The sequence below is a fragment of the Pungitius pungitius genome, chromosome 13, assembly GCF_949316345.1.
Source record: "Pungitius pungitius chromosome 13, fPunPun2.1, whole genome shotgun sequence".
In the NCBI taxonomy this organism is placed as follows: Eukaryota; Metazoa; Chordata; class Actinopteri; order Perciformes; family Gasterosteidae; genus Pungitius; species Pungitius pungitius.
This window is the reverse complement of record NC_084912.1, coordinates 12,279,364-12,301,140: the sequence shown is the minus strand read 5'-3', so window position 1 is coordinate 12,301,140 and position 21,777 is coordinate 12,279,364. Positions and strand designations below refer to the sequence as shown.

At 43.9% G+C, this 21,777-nt stretch overlaps 1 protein-coding gene across 5 annotated transcripts; it reads right to left on the bottom strand.

The window, feature by feature from the left end:
• Window positions 1-126: 126 nt before the first annotated feature.
• tasp1 (taspase, threonine aspartase, 1) lies at window positions 127-20,790 on the bottom strand. Of its 5 annotated transcripts, none has more exons than XM_062566634.1 (15): window positions 20,667-20,790; window positions 19,960-20,042; window positions 19,705-19,860; window positions 19,464-19,531; window positions 18,336-18,404; window positions 18,052-18,172; window positions 17,381-17,465; window positions 17,226-17,305; window positions 16,960-17,066; window positions 14,121-14,240; window positions 12,944-13,022; window positions 8,956-9,066; window positions 7,425-7,532; window positions 6,301-6,374; window positions 127-1,451 (listed from the first exon to the last, which is right to left on the bottom strand). In XM_062566634.1, exons 3-15 carry the CDS (start codon window positions 19,835-19,837, stop codon window positions 1,359-1,361), a joined length of 1,248 nt encoding a protein of 415 aa, XP_062422618.1. In that variant the 5' UTR covers window positions 19,838-19,860; window positions 19,960-20,042; window positions 20,667-20,790; the 3' UTR covers window positions 127-1,358. The 5 variants fall into 5 exon arrangements, with proteins under 5 accessions (XP_062422618.1, XP_062422617.1, XP_037321801.1 ...); XM_062566633.1 differs by having other exon boundaries at window positions 20,540-20,775; XM_037465904.2 differs by lacking the exon at window positions 19,960-20,042 and having other exon boundaries at window positions 19,705-19,910; window positions 20,540-20,777.
• Window positions 20,791-21,777: the final 987 nt, after the last annotated feature.

The window sequence follows — 21,777 nt, the reverse complement described above, 5'->3', positions numbered from 1 at the left end:
CATCCCCGACTACATGCTGTTGTAGTCCAGTTCCTTTCCATGAAAATTCAAATAGGTACAGGATCAAGCGTTTGTCTAATGTCAGAGTTAAAAAAAATGAAGAAAAAGACCATTGACAGACACGGGAATGTAGCAACATAGATTTTATTTACTTTTTTTGCACTATTTAACAATGCAAATATTGTAATGTCCATAGCTTGCACCATTTATTCTTAGTTGCAAGTGAAGAATAAACAAGCTCAGTTCTGTTGAAACAGAAAATTGATTGAACTGATTATCCAAACAGAAGTTTTTGACCCTCAGTCCTTTCAAGCACAATTCTCAACAGCACGAGAATTAGCACAAAACACTAATCAGTCCTTATCTGTCCTTTTTTGTTGTTGCAAGTAAATAAATGTCCCTGTCATTGTGGCTATACAAATATAAATTGTGATTTTTAAATGATGATTAACAGTCACGTTTGACGGCCAGGTCAAAGGCTGCTACCTGAGCCCGAATGGATCAGCATCGCTTCCAGCTTCTTGATCAACTCCACACCACTCAGCCAACACAAAGTGGCTTACTGTAGATTTTGCACATGCAATAGCTATATTTCAACATTTCAAATCAATCAAAGCAATATATAGCTCCGGTTATAAAATGCATCATGACCCAAGATACATGTTATGCTACATTATATAGTATGCTGGAAGATTAATAATAATATGCGTGTACAAGCACATGGAAGTTGATCTGTGCGTGTTAACGCTGTAAATTGTTGCTTATTGTTACTGGTTAACTCTCACAGCTATAAATGCATCAGTTGTTAATAATTATCTTAAGTAGCAGGTATTCCACAAAGTGCAATCGGACATCTTTTTACACTTGTAAAGTACTTAATACGTTAAGTACAAAACAAGGTCTTGCATCTGAAATGACTTAGTGCTTGAAAAAAAGTCACATTTGTTCAGTTATACAAAAACATCAACCCTGTTTTCCTAAGTCATAGCGTACATAGAATAGAAAAGAGTAAGAAATGTAAAGGGTAATACAGAATAACTGGTGCATCAAGGCAATGGTGCATCAAGTCTAATCAAGGTGACACTGGAGAGCTGGGGTGTGGGAAAGGGAGGATGGGGGGGAGGGGGGGGGGTGACATAGAGTGCTGGAGGCAGACGGTGGCAAAGGGAAGTCCTGTAAGTGCACAAAGTAGAGCCTCACACTCCTACCTCCTTCCTGGGCACCTGTTAGAACAGCTAAAGTTGATCACTTGTGGGTTCCCAGAGGTGGTGGGGGTGGGCGGGGGGTGTTTGTGGTTGAGCGGAAAGGGTTTGCGAGTGAGTCTCGCTGGAGGCGCCCAGGTAGAGGGGCAACGCGGCTCACTCCACGGCGCTCGCCAGTCGACAGACGCCTCCTTCGATGGCCAAGCACTGTCCAGGAACCGTGCCGGGTGGTAATCTGGATATGTGTGTCTGCAGGTGACAAAGGGAGACACAAACACACGTGCACACCCACACACACACACACACACACACACACCATCATCACCCAAGGAGAGCTATGCATACAGAGGCAGAGGCAAACAAGGTGGTTTCCTCTGCTCTCTGATGAGTTTTAGGCAAAGGATGGACCTTGTGAGCAAACATTAGTCCTGAAAATATGCAATATGTCGTTGTGGTTGTGCATGTGTCCAGGTACCAAATGCCTGACTTTAGTGATCTGAAAAGTTAAGGTGACGGTAATAATGACACTAATATAGTTTAAACACTAGAAGAGAGCGGTGAATGGTGTGTTCACCCAGGAACACAGCTGTTGCATTAGGAGCATGTGCCCCTAAAGTCAGCAGATGATCTACAGAGAGACAAATGGACAAAGGGAACAGACCGCTAGTGTTTTGTGTTTGAGCCGAGACGGAGACGACTTAGAAGAGGAAGCGAGAGGGCAAACACAGCTGTGAAGACAGGGGCGATACTTCCAACTAGGGGGGATGAAAGGTGACCCCCGCCTTGGGAGGAAGAGTCCATCCACTTATTGACCAGGACACTGAATCGGCCTGACATCACATCCCCAGTGGCAGCAGCCTTTATCTCTGCAGCACTTCTTTCAGTGGAGGCTTGCATTGCGGCCCGAGGGCAACTGTCACTACAATGGGACGACAGCCAGACAGGGCAACGCACACATGGCAACACTTTTGGGGGCTATTATGCCTCCAGTGGCCCTTTTCCGGGTTCCTCCTCTCCCCTTCATCTTCGAAAGATGAGGTCAAAGAACTGACTGAAGGTCCGTAGCTGAGACACAATCAACGAATGGTGCCGTGTTTTGCTTTTGATGTTGGCCTGTCAGAGGGAAAGGGTTGCAAATGTACTTTTAATTTCCAACCAAATTGAATACACAGCTGAAAATATACCACCGGGAGGGCAATTAGCTCACAGCTGCATGACTTCATATCTGTCTGACAATGTGCTGCAGCCCTCACGCCAACACGCAGATTTCAATCTGACAGAATGGACCATTTTGCTGTGTAAGCGGGAAGGGTAAAGGGAAAGGCCTTTAAGCAGCGACGTCCAGGTTAGAGCCGACGGGATGGAATGGCTTCACGCAACGCTCGATGCTGTGGCCATTCGTCTCTTATGAATGGACTACTACGACGCTGAGCATTCACATGAAGGATAAACAACACTGTTTCAATGGCTGATGGTGGCCCAAGACTTATAAGACCACTTCAACTCCAAAAATGATCTCACTTCAAACCCATGTTAGGATTGAATGATGGTGGACGTGACGTTTGTCTCTTCTTACACAATGAGCCAAATCATAACTTTTACATTTGTTGTGGTGGAATGCATATTTACAGCACCAATGTTAAAAAGTAAGTGGGTTGAAAGAGACAAAAAAAAAAAGAGACCTGAAGAGCTGTCCCTCTTCTACCCGGTGACTGAAATGACCACATGACAGGAATACAGCTGGGTCAAAATATAATGCAATAAACACAGCTCCATTGTATCTGTCACAGACAAACAACATTCTTTGGAGATATGTCACAAATTAACACCGCAGCGTAGCCCCGGGGACCAGTTTAGCTCTGTGACATTGCTGCTGGTTCTGTTTTTGTGGTTTCACATACTTTTCTATTGAGTTTAAAAAAAAAGAATTAAAAAACAAATATATGCAATTTATTCTTCATGATCGATTGATGGTAACAAAAAAAAAAGTCCCATAACAAAAAACATTTGTCATGTAATATACAAAGCAGACAACAGCCAGGAGGCCTGAATCACATGCCTTTTGATTTACACACATGCACAACTTGAGCAGAAAAAAGCTTTATAGTGGTAATGGTGGAGGAGGACACCGAGCCACAGTGGTGCTGCTGTGGATCCTGCAAGTCTCTTTCATCTGTCCAATCACGACAAACAAGAAAACAACAGTCCAGTCGTCCCAGGAATGCCGCCGCAGGCCTGTCCGTGGAGCTTTGTGTGCTCTGTAAAACACGGCTGGATGTTCCGATGGGTTTTCTAGCGCCAACGCAGGTGAGTGTTTGAATGAAACCAGCTGCTCGCCCTCCGCAGCGCTCGGGCCGCAAAGCTCTTTTACAGTGTCCTGTCAAAAGGATTAGGACACACACTGGACTTAACCGTCCCCAAAGACAACAGCTGAGTGAAGACTAAAGCCTAGTTTATGCTTCTGCCTTTTCAGAGTTTTCATTCTTGCATGCTTGTGTGCGTCGACCAGTTTTTCGAGACTTGCGTCAGAAGCTACGCGAGTCTCACGCAGCCCGCAAGGCTGTGATTGGTCAGCTAACTACATCCTTCGCGGAGTCTCACATTTCCGCTTTTATAGCACAATACCGCCATTTGCGGTATTGTGCGGATGGCCTCCAATCTTTTTATGTGTCCCTATCACGGTTGGGCACACACATAATAAATAAATAAATAAACACATCAACGACTTCCACACACAAAGACGTCATTCTCTAGGTCGTCTTCGACAAAGAACCTCAGGGGAACCGCCAGCGCCGTCTCTGAAAAAGCTAGCCCGAGGTCCGAGACGCTTTGCTCCAAACAGAGCAGTGATTCACGGTTCTCCTTGATCTGTGAAGCTGTCGTGGGTCTCAAAGAAAACATCCATACGAATGTAAGGCTTTAAAATGTTAAAGAGAAGCAGACTCCCAATGTAAATCCAGACTGACCTCTGTCCTAAATACTCTACTGTGCTACTGTGTAGCCGCCCTTTCATGTTCTTATCGGGGGAAAGCGGTGGAAGATGGACTGCTAGCGGCTTAGAAACACCCGGTGGGATGCAAATAGGAATGGGAGGAATGTCTGTAACGTAGCAGCCGAGACTGCGGATGGCTCGGGCTCAACAACCAAGTCCACGGGGTATTCCTAAGTGCTGCAAACGGGACGAATTATTTAGGCGATCTATTTAAAAAGTGCAATGTGAACACCAATACTTATTAAGTTGTCCTCAGCGAGCATTTACAACAACCCAATGGAGGCCGTCCTCATTGGAAGAACTGTACACCCTGCCATCCTTGCTGCAGCTTGGTCCACAGCATTGACCCTAATCTGCACTGCTCCCAATGCTACACTGCAAGAGGACAAAGGCTTGATGTTAGCGCTCATCCATCCAATGTGCCTCAATGTGCCGTCTCGACGTCGGGCATCGAGGAGCAGAGACTTTGAAGTGCCACCTCCGTGTCACTGGGACAACTTTCTCCACCGAGTTCACAGACAACAGGCATTATGACTGGAGCCTGCCCGCATTAAGGTTCCCATCTCTGGCTTTTTGAACTTCACCCCACCCCCCCACCCCTCCCCGATTGAAGAGAAAACAGATGCTCTCCCTCCATGGAGGAGGATAGGTCTGCAGCGAGCAGGGGGGCTCTGGGCTCGACCGGTTGAAATCTTGTTTTGCATCCAGTGTGGAGGAGTGAAGAGAGACGGAACGTCCAGTTTCTCTGGTTTGCGCCCACGAGGGGCCACGAGGGCGCAAGGGAGCTTGGTCGGGTGGTGTGAGGTTTGCTGGAGCAGCTGTGTTCTTAGCCGCACTCTCCAATATCTCCGTGTCACCAATGCCCGGTCAAAATTGGAATTGAATACCACTTTGAGGGATCCAGAAACCACTAGCGATGATTTCCGTGCCACTGAACACAACTCTTATAAAGAATAGTCTGCACACGTAACGGTTCTGACCCGAGGAGCAACTTGAGCCACTGTGTCAGAACATATCGTCTCAATGAGCGACCATGAATAGGTAGTACACTAGCACTTGTACAGGTGTATGGTATACTTACACTGAATACCATACACCTGTAATCTATAATTATTAACATCAAAGCTCATACTGTGGGTACCACTGCTCTGCTGGACTGGCAAACGAGAGACATTTACTATATGCCACCAATAACATCTGCTTTTCCAACTATACATGCCGAATGTGACACTGCACACGACACAGAAACATACAAACAAAAGTCACGTACGGCTGATCGAAAGTGTCCCGGAACAGAACCCAGTTGGCAGTGTTCTGCTCACGTCCTTACGAGGGGGGGCTTTCATGCTCACATTCCACCACAGAGCCTGATACACAGAGGACATCTGACAACGACGCAGATTGATACGGATATCCCCTGCATGGCGTTCAGTGAACCTTATTTACCTACTCCGGGACCAGGTAGCTCCACAGGGGGGGGGGGGGGGGGTGGCAAGAAAGAGATAGACCAAGACACAGAGGGAAGGACGAATGGTGGGGGGGGGAGGAGGCGGCACGTAGGGCAAACACTTTGAAATCTGAACCAGGCACGGACAACAGTGCCCTGTCTTTATACAGAGTGACAGAGATACATTAGCCAAACAAATCAGTCTGAGCTGGGACTCCATTTAGAGCCAGGAGTCCAGAGCATTAAACCCCTGTTGCTTAAAAGGCCACACTGAATCATTTAAGTCTGACAATTTAGGTACTAATGAGTTGTTTTTTTCAGGGTCCTGGAGGGGGAATCACAGATCCAACCTCAAGCCTTCCCCAATGTGGTCATAGAAGTCACCAGCAGACTGTTTGCGTTTACCAAACAAGACAGCGAGCACAGGTGGGACAGGGGCAGATAATACTGGGCAGGAGCAGTAAAAACAAAGGTGGAGGGAGGGAGGGCCGAGATGGATTATTTAGTGGTTGGGATGGATTTTGAATATTAATTCTGCAACATCTCTGCACTTTTTAGGTCTCTCTGAACAAAGACGGTCCTATCCACGTTTGATCCGAGTAGATATCGGACTCACTGCTATACACTTACAATACTCTCAGTCGGGCTAAAATGCTCACCTTGGCTTTGCTGTCTTGGGCCGACATGTAGCCAACGCACATGCTCTCTGTGGTGTGACTCCATAGGAACTCCACTGTGGAAAACACAAAGACAAACAAGGTCAACTGCAGAATGAGCAGGAGAAAACATAACTATGCATACATATAACTGGAATCGTGGAAATAGAAAAAGAGCACGCGGACAGAGCGAGCATGTGTGGAGACAACAGAGGAAGAACGGTAAATATGCTGGAATTCAAATTACACAAAGTAAATCTGCCAGAGGAAGGGGTTGGGCAGGTGGCTCGGGGTGGCAAACTGCGGTACACCCTGAGCATGGCCGTTATAATGTGACTCTATGGCCTGTGACATAACTGCAGGGGAAGGTAGGATGTGGTTGAAACACTGTTTATGCTCTTGCATCAACACGGAGCCCTTTGCAGTCCACAGTAATCTGAGGTAGTGCACACTCTGCACCAGGGCTCCGGCCCATGAACAGCATCAAACGGCCCACATCACTGGGTAAGTGGCACTTTGGACATTATGTACGATATAAATAGCACGTCACTAATTATTCATCCCCTTAAATCTGACATCAAGATGTCATTCCCTCCTTGGTCTGCTCTACTTTGTCTGTGAACTTGAACCGCGTCCAGCCGCTTCCTTGGAGCTGATGGTCTGATATCCATCATTTTATGAATTTACCACAAAAGGGCAACATTAAAAGCCGGGAGTAAATCATACTGCCTAAACTTTGAGCAGGCCTCTCATTAAGTCAAATGAAATAGGGGAGAAAAAAAAAAAAAAAAAAACAGCCTTCTCAGAAGCTCCAGGTAAAGAAACCAGATCCGCCCAATACAATCAGGCCAAGTGAGCAGCATTCAGAAGGCCTCCTCTTGAAGAAGATTAGCTGTTGATTCCACAGTGGGAGGTCTCTGTTTGAATCGGGAATGGTGTGAAACCAGAGCCTGATTGTGCGGGTTCAAACCGAGACCACCCGCCAGGAAAGCCACAATGCCTGCCCCCCCACCCGCGCCGACCCCCACCCCCACCGCCCATCAATCTATTGATGGATTGTTAAATATTAACAGTCAAATACGCCATAAGCTGCGGCGTGATCACATTGGAAGCCATTCATGTCTTACCCAGTATCCCCTGAATATTTTTCGATGGCTGAGCTTCCACACATCTGCAGCAGCGCAAGACAATCACTCCACCCAAAACACGGTCTTCACCGGCCAGAAAGGGTGAGCCTGTACACACACACACAAAGAAAACACCACGCATGAGACAGCCGACAGTATCCTCCCTGAGGCGCTGAACTGAGGATCGCACAGGGGGGGGGATTAAACAAAACGCAGCCCTGTTAATCAAATTAAGACGATCTACAAGAATCCAAAGAAAACCGTTCCATTCATGTTGTTTGCCTTTCTGGCCAAGTTAAACAACTGAAAGCATTTATCGGGTAAATTTACTTCCTTCAGCAGTTTTAGCACATAATAGGTTAATGACAGGTAGTGTCATTGACAACACTGTACACTTCTGAACCACAATAATTAATTCAAAGAAAAACACTGCTCCATAACTCAAAAACCTTTCAGCTCACTTAGAAATAACAAATACATAAAAATAAAAAAACACTTCTTGAATGACAACCTCTCTTGTTTCCTGGCCAATTTGAAAGAGGTGCAATGGATACAAAACAAAACTTGGATTGGCTGATAAGTGAGGGGAAATTAAAGTTTAAATTAAAAACCAATATAAAAATAAATAAATGAAAAAACAACGAGCCAATACCTCTGTGTCTGTGCAGTTCTATTAATGCAATTCAATACACGTTTGGCTCCACGTCACTCTATAAAACTCTTTTGATTCAGCTTAGATGGCATTACTACAGAAACCTTAATATTTGTTGAACATTTCAAAAGAGGCCCGTTCATGAATTATCTTACATATTCCACAATAACACTTTGCGTGTTGTTAACATGAGTTCAATTATTGTGTGTTCATCGTTTTTTAAGCATAATAAAATAAGAAGAAATCAAGTAAGTTTTACTATTCATGGGAGTGGACAGTGTGTGTGTGTAATGAGAGGTAGTGCATTACACACACAGTTAAAAAAGTACAGATTTTCTATTTAGGGAATTGACAAATGTGTCATCGGAGAGGAGTAAGAGACCTCCACATCCGACAGTCATCGTTGCCTTCGCCAAGGCAGGATTTTTGGAGCTTTGTTTTATTTAATGTGCCTCTCGAAAGAAGAACAAACGTTCATCCAGGCCGTTTCAATTGTCATGGCGTTACCATGGCAAAGCCGAAATTAAATTTAAAAGGAGGCCTAAAAAGGAGGCAGAAAACAGCACATGTTTCCTCATGTCCTTTCTTCTTCCTCTGCGCCGTCTTCCCTGAGCGATCCCAGTGGTCATTCACAAGCGCACTTCTGAGACAAAAAAAGATTTGTTTTCCCAAATGATCTGTGGCTGTCATCTGTGAAACATTTGAAGGCCAATATTTCAAAAGCCATATTTTCTGAGTTCTCAGTTGTTATTCCTTAAGTTACGCCACATCTGTTTGTGAGCTCGATTCTCCCTGTGCATCCTGGTGTTCCCTGACACACACACACACCAGTGCGTGTTTGGAGCCGAGTGGCACTCAGGGTACGTGTGGGTGACTCACTGATGAACTTGCTTTGCATAGCCTCCAGCAGTGCCTGGTGGGCATCCTCAGACTGCACGGCAGCAGAGCATTCCCGGGCCAGCATTGTGCGAATCAGATGCTCTCCGCAGCCTGGCGACACACACACACACACACACACACACACACACACAGGGGTTATTTAGTCACTCTGACTTACACAAAGTCTTCGGCAAGATGGCGTTGAGACTCGTAGCCCGAGCAGCACACACGCACGTCGCATACGTCAAAGAATCCAACCCGTATTAAATATTCTGACTTTCAAACATTAGCCTTGTATGGTATTAATCACGTCTTGATATTTCACATCTTGAGGTTGAAGGGGATTTTGAGGAGATGGCTATGTTCAAGGATCTGCTGATTACTGACTGTGCTTCGAGTTGATTATGCTTTGGTATTGAGAAATGCTCAAAAGACCATATTTTCCCAAAACATCTGGTTAAAATATTACATTAAAAAAAACTTTAAGGATTGACTTTTTAGCTGTTGGAAAAGTGCAGCAGTGCGTCCACGACAGCATGATGACTTTCAATCTTTATTAATCCAGGTAGAGACGACAGCACTGACAAGTACAGCCGCCTTGCGCACACTGACTATAATGGTGACTGGTCACTCAATGTTTTGAAACCGAAAACATTGAGTATTAATTCCACTTCTGTAAACTCCCTCAGCTCCTCAGACCTAACTGCAGTTTGTGCACGCATACTTGTGCCATGCATTACCATTACGGAATTATGCATCAATTTTGTGTTTAAAGGTTTTAAATGTGACCATAATATGTATTTTTGTAAGATGATTCCCCAAAGTGGTGTCTTTAAATGGCGAAACATCAAAATACCCATTTATTTAAACTGACTGCTGCATTCATTGGAACCAAGAAGGCTGTGACACACTTTTCTCACAGTCCACAGAAAAAAAATCTAGACAAGTAAATCAGAGAAATAGCAGGAGGCTGTGCTGGAGTCGGTTACACCCTGATCTATCTGATGCTCTTCAGTTACGTGATGGTCTATATAGGAACATACAGAGAGGAGGGGAAAAAGTATTGAGCCATAAAAAAACATGGTCAGCCTGTACGAATGACTCACCTAACCCTTTACCCCTTCCAAGTCCGAACATAGCAGGTGAGCTTTTTTAATACCCAAGTTAACACTACCTACTGCTTAAGAGGACGAACACCCAAACCAATACCTTGTGTGGCTATGGAAAGACAGTTATGGAATGCATGATGCATGCTTCTTTATGATCCTACTCAAATGGAAAGTCGCTCGCACTCAGTGGGAAAAAAACAAGGAATCCAAAAGTGGAAACAAAACACATCTGGCAAAAGCTCCCGTGAAAACCCCATAAAGATGGAAGAATACAGCCTCGTTGTTTTGGTAAACACAAATGAAAGCCTAGTAAAATATCAGGTAACTAAAACAAAACCGAATGCAGGTCGGTAACTGTGGAGACCAGAGGCCTGCGGCAATTTGAAGTGACTTTTTAACGAGCAGAACGTCAGATTTGCCGGGTACTGTGCCGTGTGCTTACCGTAAAAGCGCAAACACGACTCAACTAGAACTGCAGCAAGATGCCGGGACTAAAGCCGAGAGGGGGGTTGGGGGGGGGCAGTGTGTGTGACTGCCAACAGCAGCGAGAGTAAACAGTGCGTGAGCGCTGCTCTCGTAGGCCCCGAAGAAGTGGACGCCAGGGGAACCAGTCAATGCATATTTAATAAAAGAAGGAAAGAAAAAATTAAAAAAAAGTCCCACATGTTGCAAAACAGAGTGGAAGAGGGTGGGAGCTGAAGGGGGGGGGGGGGGGGGGACGACACATATAGGATGAGGACCATGCTCCACGAGTCAGGATGAAATGATTGTTTTTGTGTTTCGTTTGATGGGAATGCCTTTCATGTTAGGAAATTAAAAGCAGGTGTTCTACTGGAACACACATTATGTTCTCCATACACATGAGGAAAGCTTCTTTTTTTTAACGTCTCATCAAAGGAAAAAGCCACAATATAGGCAGACAGGATGGAAGTACACGCAGAGAGCGAGCCTCTACACTTCATCTACCTGGATTATCGATGACTATGTCAATAGCAGACTGTGACGAGGACAGCATCACATGCTGCTTTAAAACCAAACCTTCATCAGAGATGAAGCTGTAGAGCACATCAATGGAGATGATACAGTAATAGAAAGCTTGGATATGCACATGAATCTGGGTTGTTTTGAATCCACAGAAGGAGGCAGCCCCTTTTCTTCCGAGCCTCAACTCTGTGTAAGCCATTTTTTGGCGGTTGCACTACACTAAAATTCTCACAAACTGCTAGTCATAATACATTCAGACAAGCTTTAGCGGTGCAAAATGCCGCTGTCTCTGTGCTCCAAGTACACAGGACTCGGGCTTTGGCCCGTCTGATCGCATCATGTGGGCTACAGGTCCACATCAAAAGGCCTTAATGCTCCCCAGAAGCCACGTAGCGGACGTCTCCGCACGGCCTAATAGAGGCGGGCGAAGACATCCTCATTCATCTTCATCATCTCACCACACCGATCACAACGAAGACGACGCTTTCAGCCAAAAAGGAGGCCCGTTCTCTCAGGTAGGGGGAAACACTAGAGGGATGTCTTGGTCCATTGGACTCTCTGCGTGGGTTGAATCCTCAGAAAGGCTTCAGGGGGGCTACCGGCTGCCATCGATTCCCTACATGCACACTAAAGGCTGAAGCGTTTTGTTTCACAGAAATCACAAGGCTCCCGCTGCTGGCGGGTCGTCTCTGGCAATTACGAGGAAACTTACACTTCTCTCCAGTCATAGTTATTTAACAGACTTTTGCAACCCGACTCTTCGCCTCCTCGCGCTCAAGCTGACTCAGCGAACACGGGAGAAAGAAGGAGAGGGAGAAGGACAGGCAGTACATCGCAGGGGAATAAACTATTAATGTTAAGTGTGTCTAAAAATAAAACAAGAGGGTAGAGATCAGTCGTATAGTAAACAATATACACGTAGATATTTCAATATCTAATGTAGACGTTTTAATGCAGACGTAAATTGAATAAGATTTAATGCATTTCGAGAGGAAGAAAAGCTTGATATAAAATAACAGGTTCTGTTAGCAGAAGCATATTACAAACTGTTCTGTTTACCGCTTACTTCACCCGAACACAGAACACTTTGATACTGGGATAAAACTGTATAAGCCTTAAATGATTTAGTTTTTAAAGTTTTCATTGTTATTATACATTTATTTAAGACTTTAAGCCGATTGAGACATGACTCAAGTTTTCAAAGACAACCTGGAGTTAAAAAAATTGATTTTAATGTAATTAGTAAGGCTCCTTTTTTCATATTGATGAAACGATGGATGCGTATAGCTCACTTATAGCTAAATGAAACCCTGGTAGCATAACTACTTGATCGCATTTGCCATTGATGCTGTAAATAAAAGCTATTTTTCCTCAGGTTCCATCCAACAGAAATAATAGATGTTAATCATGTGGCAAGCGGATGCTCTCATTAGAATTCTTACACGAAAATACTGACTTGAAAAGCAACAGAATAAAAAGAGACCACATACACTTCCCATAACGGCACTCAAAGTTTGCTTATGTATCACGTTTCTGCCCCCCCCCCCCCCCCCCCGCCCCCCCTCATTCACATCTATAGCAGGTGTCCCATGTCAAATGTCCTTGCAGCTCGCCATGCACCTGGCACGCAGCTGACGAACAGAGCGAGCGATGACTCAATCAGCCGAGGAAGTGACTGATGAGAGTCACTCAGTAGGAATGGCCGGAGGTCACCGGAAAGTATTATCGGCACCTTTGAGGCTCGACTCAACGAGCCGAAATAAGACGCTCGCATTAGATGAGAAATCTGTTTCCGATTTGCATCTCTTCCAAAGCGACCGGCCCGGCTCGTGGTGAACCTTCGCGGCAGGAGGAGCTGCAGCACGCACACCGCTGCAAAGGGAGCTGTGGTTTACCTGAGGTACTCACTGCTGTAGAATAAGGGTTCATATTACAAGCGTTTTCTGCCCAGCAGCCACATCCGTAGTGAGCAGCCTGAGAAAGGAGAGCAAAGCAGGACTTTAATACTTCATGTGATGGGAGTTACCAAAATATATCCATCATTCCCCACTTGGAGAGGCACGCTGTGCCAAATAAAATACTCTCCAGGGAGGGGAGGTAATTTCAGCCTAATTCACATTTCCACATCATTAGCTACACTGCAACAACAATATGCTGCGGACTGTGTTGCTCTGAGCTTCAGGTTGGTTCACAGTGACAGTGTTAATGGGTCAAGGCAGTAAATCCCACTGATTCATTCATTCTGTTCTGTGCCCATTGTTAGGTTGTTTGCTTGTTCCCTGCTGAGCACCTCATGCAGACACATACCTTCCTGTTGCCTAATTATTATTACGAGGATTCTTCGGTACAGTCGCCTCATCCATTTAGACTATCTGTGCAGCCGCTAGCTGAATACTCTTACCTGCTGCTTTTAGATATACAAAACATAAATTGATTTGAGTTCATCTTTGGCCCCACAGGCAAATAGATACATTCAGCCCGAATGATGATTTCGCTCCAAGTACGCCACTTAAAAACTATTTTGGTCTGGTAAACCTCTGCTGTCCGTCAGCCTAGTGCGGACAGTTCGGTCCTCTCAGCTGCTCGGGAGCTGCAGCCGACAGACACACAGCTGGTTCTGAGGACGGAGACACGCGCACTCAGGTCGGGGGGGGGGGGGGGGGGGGGAGCTGACAGGACGGACTGAACGTCATCCAAGCTCAGTTTGGTGGAAATCAATTCTATCAGAAAATCGTGAAACGGCGTCATTCCGAGAATATGTGAGCTGTAACAAGACAAACAATGCGCTTAAGTGGTTAATGTCTGAAGAACCACTGAGTGGGGCAATGACTTCTTTCTTTATTAGTCATTTATGTGGTCATTTTGCCAGTGATTTTTAAAACGAAACATAGAAACTGTTCTAATTGGACGCAAAATACATGCAGGGGCTTCGAAATGAAAAGGAGGACATTAGAATAGTGACATGGCTCTTTTACAAGATGTCTTAAATAAAAGGCCAGATTCAAGCTTGCAAATGTTGATGTATTAATTGTGCCAAGTTAAGTCAGGGTTAGAAGAAGTGGGTGTCACTACCTGGCCAACCCTGCCGGCATGTTTCATGGCGAGTCCTCCGCTGGACACCGCCGCAGCTACGTTCCCTTCCAGATCCACCACAATGGCCCCCACCGTGTCCAGGCACCCTGAACCGTTTTCCTAAGTCACAGTAAAGGAGAGGAGTCACACAAGCAGAAATGCACCCCAACAAATACATACACAAGTTGCATACATTTACAGATGAGAATTGTTCTCATTTTGGGCAACAGAAAAACAGAAATCCAACCAGTCGCTTTCTGGATTTTGAAAAATGAAAAATGAAGGAATCACTCTGCCTTGCCTTTCATATTTCATGTAAAAGTGTTCTGTTGTGATTTCAGTCAGCTATTTCCCAGCCTTGATTGCAGTTTGCTTTTGAAGTGACTTGTTTGTGATCCGTAATGTCATACGGTCCCACATCTTAGATATTCAAAATGACATTACGGTACAGGACCAAAGCTCCACTCCCATCAGAAAATCAACATCCTGGGCGAAAAGGCATTGGCATTTCTCAACTCATGATCTCGTAAGTCAGCCAGGTCTCCGAGCTATTGAGGCCGAAAACAACTAGAGCCAACTATTTTGAAATGCTACAAAGACTCTTTTGTTGTGGCTTATCAAGTGTCAGTAAGTAATGCCTGTAAAACCTAAGGGCATCTTTGGAATTATATTGAAATGCTTTAGATGGTCCTAAACAAAGCTGTAACTATACACCATCATGAGACAGGTGTCTGTATTGCCCTGAAATAAAAATAAATGGAAAGACTTTGTTGCTTGGCAAAAAGACATAAAGAGAGCAGTGTATGAAAATGAAAACCAGGCTTTCTACGATCATGCCTTTTTTTCTTGATCCCACAAGTCTTTAATAGCCATTTTTTTCTTGTTAATTGACTTTAGATGTCTTGACTTAAAATGACTAAAGAAAAGGTTGATACCAAATTCCTGTAAAACAAGCTTGAAGTATGCATGTGAACCAATGAGTATCATGTATGCTGAAACAAGTGGTAGTTTCACAGCACAAAATGGTCACATATTAATCTTTAATATGGCTAATCAGTTTTGTGTAAACATAACAGACCCAAAAGAATAGTTGGGCCACTCAAGATCTCATTAGTCGACCCGGCCAAACATCAGTTGCCAAAGTCAACAACTCTCCATCTTAGCGGTTAGTCTCTTTTTGTGAATAAACCATTAATATTAAGGATTCATGTAGCTGAACCCAATAAAACAATAACACTGTTTGAAAACAGGTCTAATGAAGCATGTCGGGGCTGTGGCCGTTTACACGTTTTACTCCATTTAACGCAATTAGAAGCCGAACCAAGACAAACTCTCCCATCCTCCTGTGTGCTGCTGCCCCGGCTTGTTGCTTCAGCCCAGAATCCGTCCGCTTTCAACTTTCTGCTCAGCTCATCGTCAAGCCACCCTCTGATTGTGCTGCCTAATGGCCCTGAAACCAAGCGCCACCTCTTATCAACACTTTTATCGCCTCCCCGGGAACATTGTGGGCAACCTGGTGATCCCATTTCCTTTAATGACCCTGTGAGCATGTGGGATCATAACTGGCAGAATTCGTCTTGATGACTTGGCCGTGGAGAACCTTTAATGTCCTTTTTGGTATAAAGTACAATATTCTAGATGAAATCTGCATGCATAGCTGCTGATTAGGAATCCGTGGAGTGGGCTGCAAGCGTGATTAAAGTGAGCTGAAGACCAAGCCCATTTCATTACTAAAAGCAGCCTATTAATCAAGTGAGCTAGTGATGGAGCCACTTGCAAATTGAGTTTTGAGTCAGGGTCATGTGATTTTATGGAAAGCCACATGGCTGTGCTGTTTTACTGCTGCACCGGTCTTAGTGGAGACAGAGCTGAGCCGGAAGACAACGCTCTCAATTCCCCCGGGCGGTCTACGTTCCAACCGTCACTAAAGGCCCAGAACTCCAGGTGGTGGCCCGAAGAACCAGGTCGCGGATACAAGTGGCCCAAATGAGTTTCCCCCGTAGGATGGCCAGGCTCAGCCTTAGGTTAAGGAGCCGGGACACCAGGAGGGAACTTGAGAGTTGAGGAGCTACTCCTTTGTGCAGACGTGAGTCAGCTGAGGTGGTTCGGGCTTTCAGCTGAAATGCCTCCCGGACGCCTCTTACTGGAGGTTTTTTGGGCACAGCCCACTGGTAGGAGACCCCAGGGAAAAGCCCAGGACACGCAGGATGGATTCTCCCTCAGAATGTGCTGGAAAATGGTGCGAGGGACGTCTGGGTCGACCTGCTGGGCCTCCCGCTGCAGGGTCCCAACCTCGCAAAGGGAAACGGATGGATCCAACGCAGTGCTTTTTTTTTTTTTTAACTTATTTACGTATTATAATTTTAATTGAAACAAGAATTTGCTTCAACATTTATTCGCTGTTCTATTTGTTCTGATTCTTTTTTACATTTAGTATCAATGTTGTTTAGTATCAAGTGCTTTTGCAACCATGAGCTTATTTGACTTTGATTTTACATTTTCTATCCACGAAAGATTTTGCCATTTCGAATATAAGGGAGAGTTTCAGATTTAATTTGACAGGCCAAAGAATGTGGTGGAAGGCCAACGGCTGCTATCTGGCAACATCGAGCAAAGAATATCATGTTTAGTGCAAATGATGCCTCTGTTCAGATGGTGACATCTCAACCCCTAGTAGCACCCGTGGGATGGAGAATAAACAGCACCTTTGCAGCATAACACCTTTATAGAACTAGTGGGAAGGGATGGGCCCATTTTGCCTGTGAAGTGACAGCGCTAACAAATACATTTGATGCCATATAAAACAATTTCTTACTTCAACCGATAACACAGGACTCACATTTTCACTTGATTGTCGTCTTTTCTTGGCCTGTTTATGTCCTGTTTCCATTTTTTCAGCCAGCTCCATCTTTCGCTTATTCCTCTTGTACGCCGATAAACTAAACTCTGTGTGGGAAAAATGAATCTCAATCTAATCTCATCCATATATATGAATGCACCCCTGCCAATGTTATTTATTATATGGCAATACGTTTTGGTTAAGTTCTGCAGCTCAATTAAAAAGTTAAATTTAGCGTATTTCTAAATCTATGTGGCAAAACTCACTGGTGGCCATTTTCTCTGAAGGGCACGGTGGTATCCCATGGCCAACGGCCCAATCGTGAGCTCCCCGCCCCACTAAAAAGCTGACAGAGGAACACACATTAGCAGGTGGCTAGAGTCAGTTTAATACCACAGTAAGAAACTACCATTATAATCACCAGGGCGGTATTCTGCCAGCTGATAGTTTCCCTTTTTGTGCCTCACTCAGTAGACGGTTTGCGACTAAGACAGGGTTCTTAATACCTGGAGAAAAGTCAGAATCATCACAGAGCTAGCAGGTTATTCTGTGTCAATTTAAGGCAGTGTAAACAGATACTATACTACACACACAGAAACGACTTTAAGTCTATGGTTAATCTTTGTTTTGTTCATTTTCCCACGGAATGTATTAAATGAGCATTGCACAGTTAACACTGTGTTTAGCCTATACAAACATTTGGTCGTAGGGATACATTTTTTAAATCTAAGATAACCAATATACTGTATTATATGGTTAATCGTTAGATGAAGCAGACAAGGAAATATAAGCTTATTGTTGTCTAAGATAAGTGCCAGCTTTCACACACGGCCTGTTTGGAAGTTTTTTTTTTTTTTTACAAACTTCAATGAACTCTCTATACAATATAATGTTTGGGCTAGTTTTATATTAAAAAGTGGGCGCTCTTCTCTGTTTAGAAACCTCCTGGAGATTCAGAGATGGTAGAAAGTAAATCAGCAAAACACATGACAGATAGAGGCTTTGCTGACATTACTTCCAGGTAACTGAACTTCAGTACCCACAAGCACACAGCAATAATTACTGAATATCAATGCATGTGGAATAACTCACCGCTAATTGCCCCAACGGCCCCATAATGCAGCGACTTCCCATCCATGATACTTGCGTCACATTCAATTTCCCCTGACAAATTCAGGTTGGAGCCCATGCCGGCGTTTGTAAAAGGAGAGTCCTGAAGAAAATGTAAAAAACATGTTGAGCCTAGTGCTCTATTTCTAATTAACCATATCATTGTAGATTTTCCTCCACATTACGCATATGGGCGGGTTATTCTTAAGTGCTGAATCAATAATGGTGCACTTGTTGTAATCAAACCTGGTTGACAATCAACCCACCTCCAGTTCAACAAGCGCTGCAGCCACTGCTTCCACCGCGAGTGCCCCGGCTTTGAGTCGGTCCACAGCCTGGAAAAGAGGGTTCATCTAAGCCTTTACACTTTCATTTGGTTTTCTAGCCCATACATAATTACACTGCAGAGCATTTACAGGAATACCTCCATATCCTGCCGACTAACAAGTCGTTTTCGTAAAAGCAAAATTCTGTTTAAGCTGCATTAAAAGCGCAAACTTGAAGATAAAACTGGGGCAAATAAACATGCATTGAATTGAGTTTTTCTTGAGAATGTGGGAGAGGGACACAGAAAGCATAAAAGCAAAAGACCACTTTTTACATTAAAAGGTTTGAGCTGAATGCAAAGCACTAGATCCAGCGGAAACTGGGCACCTCTCACTGGCCATGTAACACCATTCCGATTGTAAATCAAGGCTGAAGGCGAGTTTGTACAGACGGAAGGATAAACGAATTGAATTAAATACAAAGACATTTCTTGTAAGGAAACGCTTTAGAATGCCAAAAAATCAAAGTACAGCCAAATGAAAACTGGGTTGTCTCGAAACAAGAACATTAAAGTGTTGGAGTGTTGCAGCCAAAACACAGATTCGAATGCCACTGGAATAAAATGGAACGAAAGCTGCTCACAGATTCTCCCCATCCAACCGCAGAAAACCTTTTTATCAGAATATCTTGCTGATAAACTAATCAAACAAAGTTACTTAATCTATGTACTGTCTGATGACGTTAAATCCAAAAAGAAAAAGAAAAGATTCAATGTCTTTGCAAAAACGTAGGGGAGGGAGGTTCACAGAATTTTAGCTACTTTTATAAACATAATGTGCTGTCAAAACCCACCAAGATTTATTGAGTCAGAGGGAGTAAGTAGTTAATTAGTCTGACCAAATAGGTTGATATCACTGTATGGATGAAAGCACGCTAACTATATTCTTTAAGAAAAGCCCTGAAATGCTCCTTTGGTTGAGGAATCCTAAATATTTAACATATTCAATACATGTTGCATTTTCTAGACTTAAATAACCCATTCACAGACATTCCATCGAGACTTGCTTGTTTGCACGTGCATTCATGCAGTTTACTTTACTATAGTAATTGATATGAAATAGACTTACTCGCTGGCAGGCTCTTTTGCACACATGCTTGTATTCCTTGGCCTTAGATTCAGAATGGTATCCTGCACCTGAAAGCAAACAATAGTCCATTTTACCGTTCACAAAAGGGATGCTAGTCTTTCCCTGAGCAAAAACTACACCGGGAGACGCAATGTTTTTGATGCATGACGGCATACGATTATGTATTATGAGGTACTTCTTTCCATTCAGCTCTGAACTGTAGTCCCTCGTATGCACTTACCTGCATGCACCAAGACAAATCCACCAACACATTTGGGCTTTTGATTCTTGCTTGATTCTGGTTTTAAGGACCAGGGGTCGGCCAGGGGAGAGGAGGGCTGCTGCTCTTCAGCAGGATTCATTAGACTTTCCATAATCCCTGCATAACTTGATAGGCCTATCGAGGCCCATTTAACCAGTGGAAAGAAAAAACATGTTTTCATACACCTGTAAAGGGAAAATAAAGCGGAATAAAAAGAGGGCGTGGTGTTTTTACCTTGTTCTGTTGCTGCACGTTTAAAGCGCCTCAGGGCAGCTATGTGCTACTCGAGGCATTTTCATTTAGACCAACACTTTAAGCTAATTTTACAGACAATTGATGGTTATAAAACTGGATACGCACATTCTCAACAGGTACAGGGCGTTAAAAAATAATAACCCACAAGCTAATCGATCACCTACTTAATTCTAAACCCTGGTACAAACTTTGTGGCAGTAACATCCAAGAAACCTTATAGCTAACGTCATCTATAAAACGTGCATCCTCAAGACTACAAAGCAAAGCTTGCACATACGATGAAGCGATCACCGTGTCTTTCACCCAAGTTGCAGTTGTCAACTTTCCAAACAGTTCCTGCTATCCACGCATCGTTATGAGTTAACGTTACACACGTGTACCATTAAACAGGCATTGTTAATTATGTGTATCACGTGTCTGTCTAATGAGGGATGAATGTCACTGACGCTACATTGAAAAAGCCAGTTAATTTGACTCAAGTCCAGCTGACTGCGCTGCATTTCCGTTAGCTTATTAGCTAACAGCTCGCTAACACATCAACAAAACCGCATCCACTTACGAGTTTCGCTCCTTTTCTACCAGCAACAAAACTGCCCGCTAATCACGAGTGTGTCTGACACGGGTGTAAAACACACGCGGGGTGGACGGACGACGGAAATAAACGGATAAACTTTGCTGCCACTCACTTTCACGGCTCTGCGCTAACAGCAGCTAGTTAGCTGCAGCTTAAACTACTTCCTGGTTCAGATACACGTTGCTAAGGAAGTGCGTGAATCCAAACAAAGACACACGTGGGTGAAGCTGCACCAAAAGAAACTTGGGTTTTGCTCTGCTGTTGGAGAAAATAATGTCGTTGCAATGTTGCAAATGTTGTTATTTTTTCCCAGCTGAGATGCATAGATATAAAATAATACCATCGTGGTCAATAGGATTTTCCATTAGCAAAACATTTCAGTGAGGTCTGTAAACCCAGATAAGGCTGTGTCTGAAAATAAAGAAATATAACCACAATAACAATCACAATAACCAAAGAAAATATTTGATTACAATTTGTCTCATCACTATGTTTGTCACCTATTATGCTACAATAGCCTGAATAGACCTTTTCTACAGCAGATATTTTGTCTGTAATGAAAATGCACAGCTCCAGCTAATTTACCTAACAGCTAAGCACACTTTGGTGTCCTCTGGGCCATTCTAGTGTGCCAATATTCATAATGCAGCTCTCTTTGACTGACTCGTCAAAACGGAATGAAGGTATCAACAATATTACACAATCACACTTGTTTCTTTCCCACTATGGCATGTCAGAATACCAGCAAATGACTGGCTATTGAGGAAGCTGGTAGGACCCTTAATGCTCTCCTCTCAATTTTGCCATTGAAAAATGATGAGAATAGAAATAGGTTATTGGTTTGTATTCTAATTTTGTGGAACAAAGAAAATGTAAACTTTGTTGATGCTTTGTAATGAAAACCGGTCTTCCATCGGAACGTCCTGGTGGTGCCAACGATTGACTCATACCACATAACTGTGATGTGATTTATGGGATTTCCCTGACAAAGAGGCTTTATTGAATGGCTTCTCTCTCTCTCTCTCTCTCTCTCTCTCTCTCTCTCTCTCTCTCTCTCTCTCTCTCTCTCTCTCTCTCTCTCTCTCTCTCTCTAAACACTACATCTCATTTGCGTTCAATTATTACTGATTCTGACATTGTCCCAATGTTCTTCAGTAAAATTATGTTCTAAATTCTTGGATACATTTAGAGTTGTGTGTCAGGTTTGACAATGGGAACTTTTA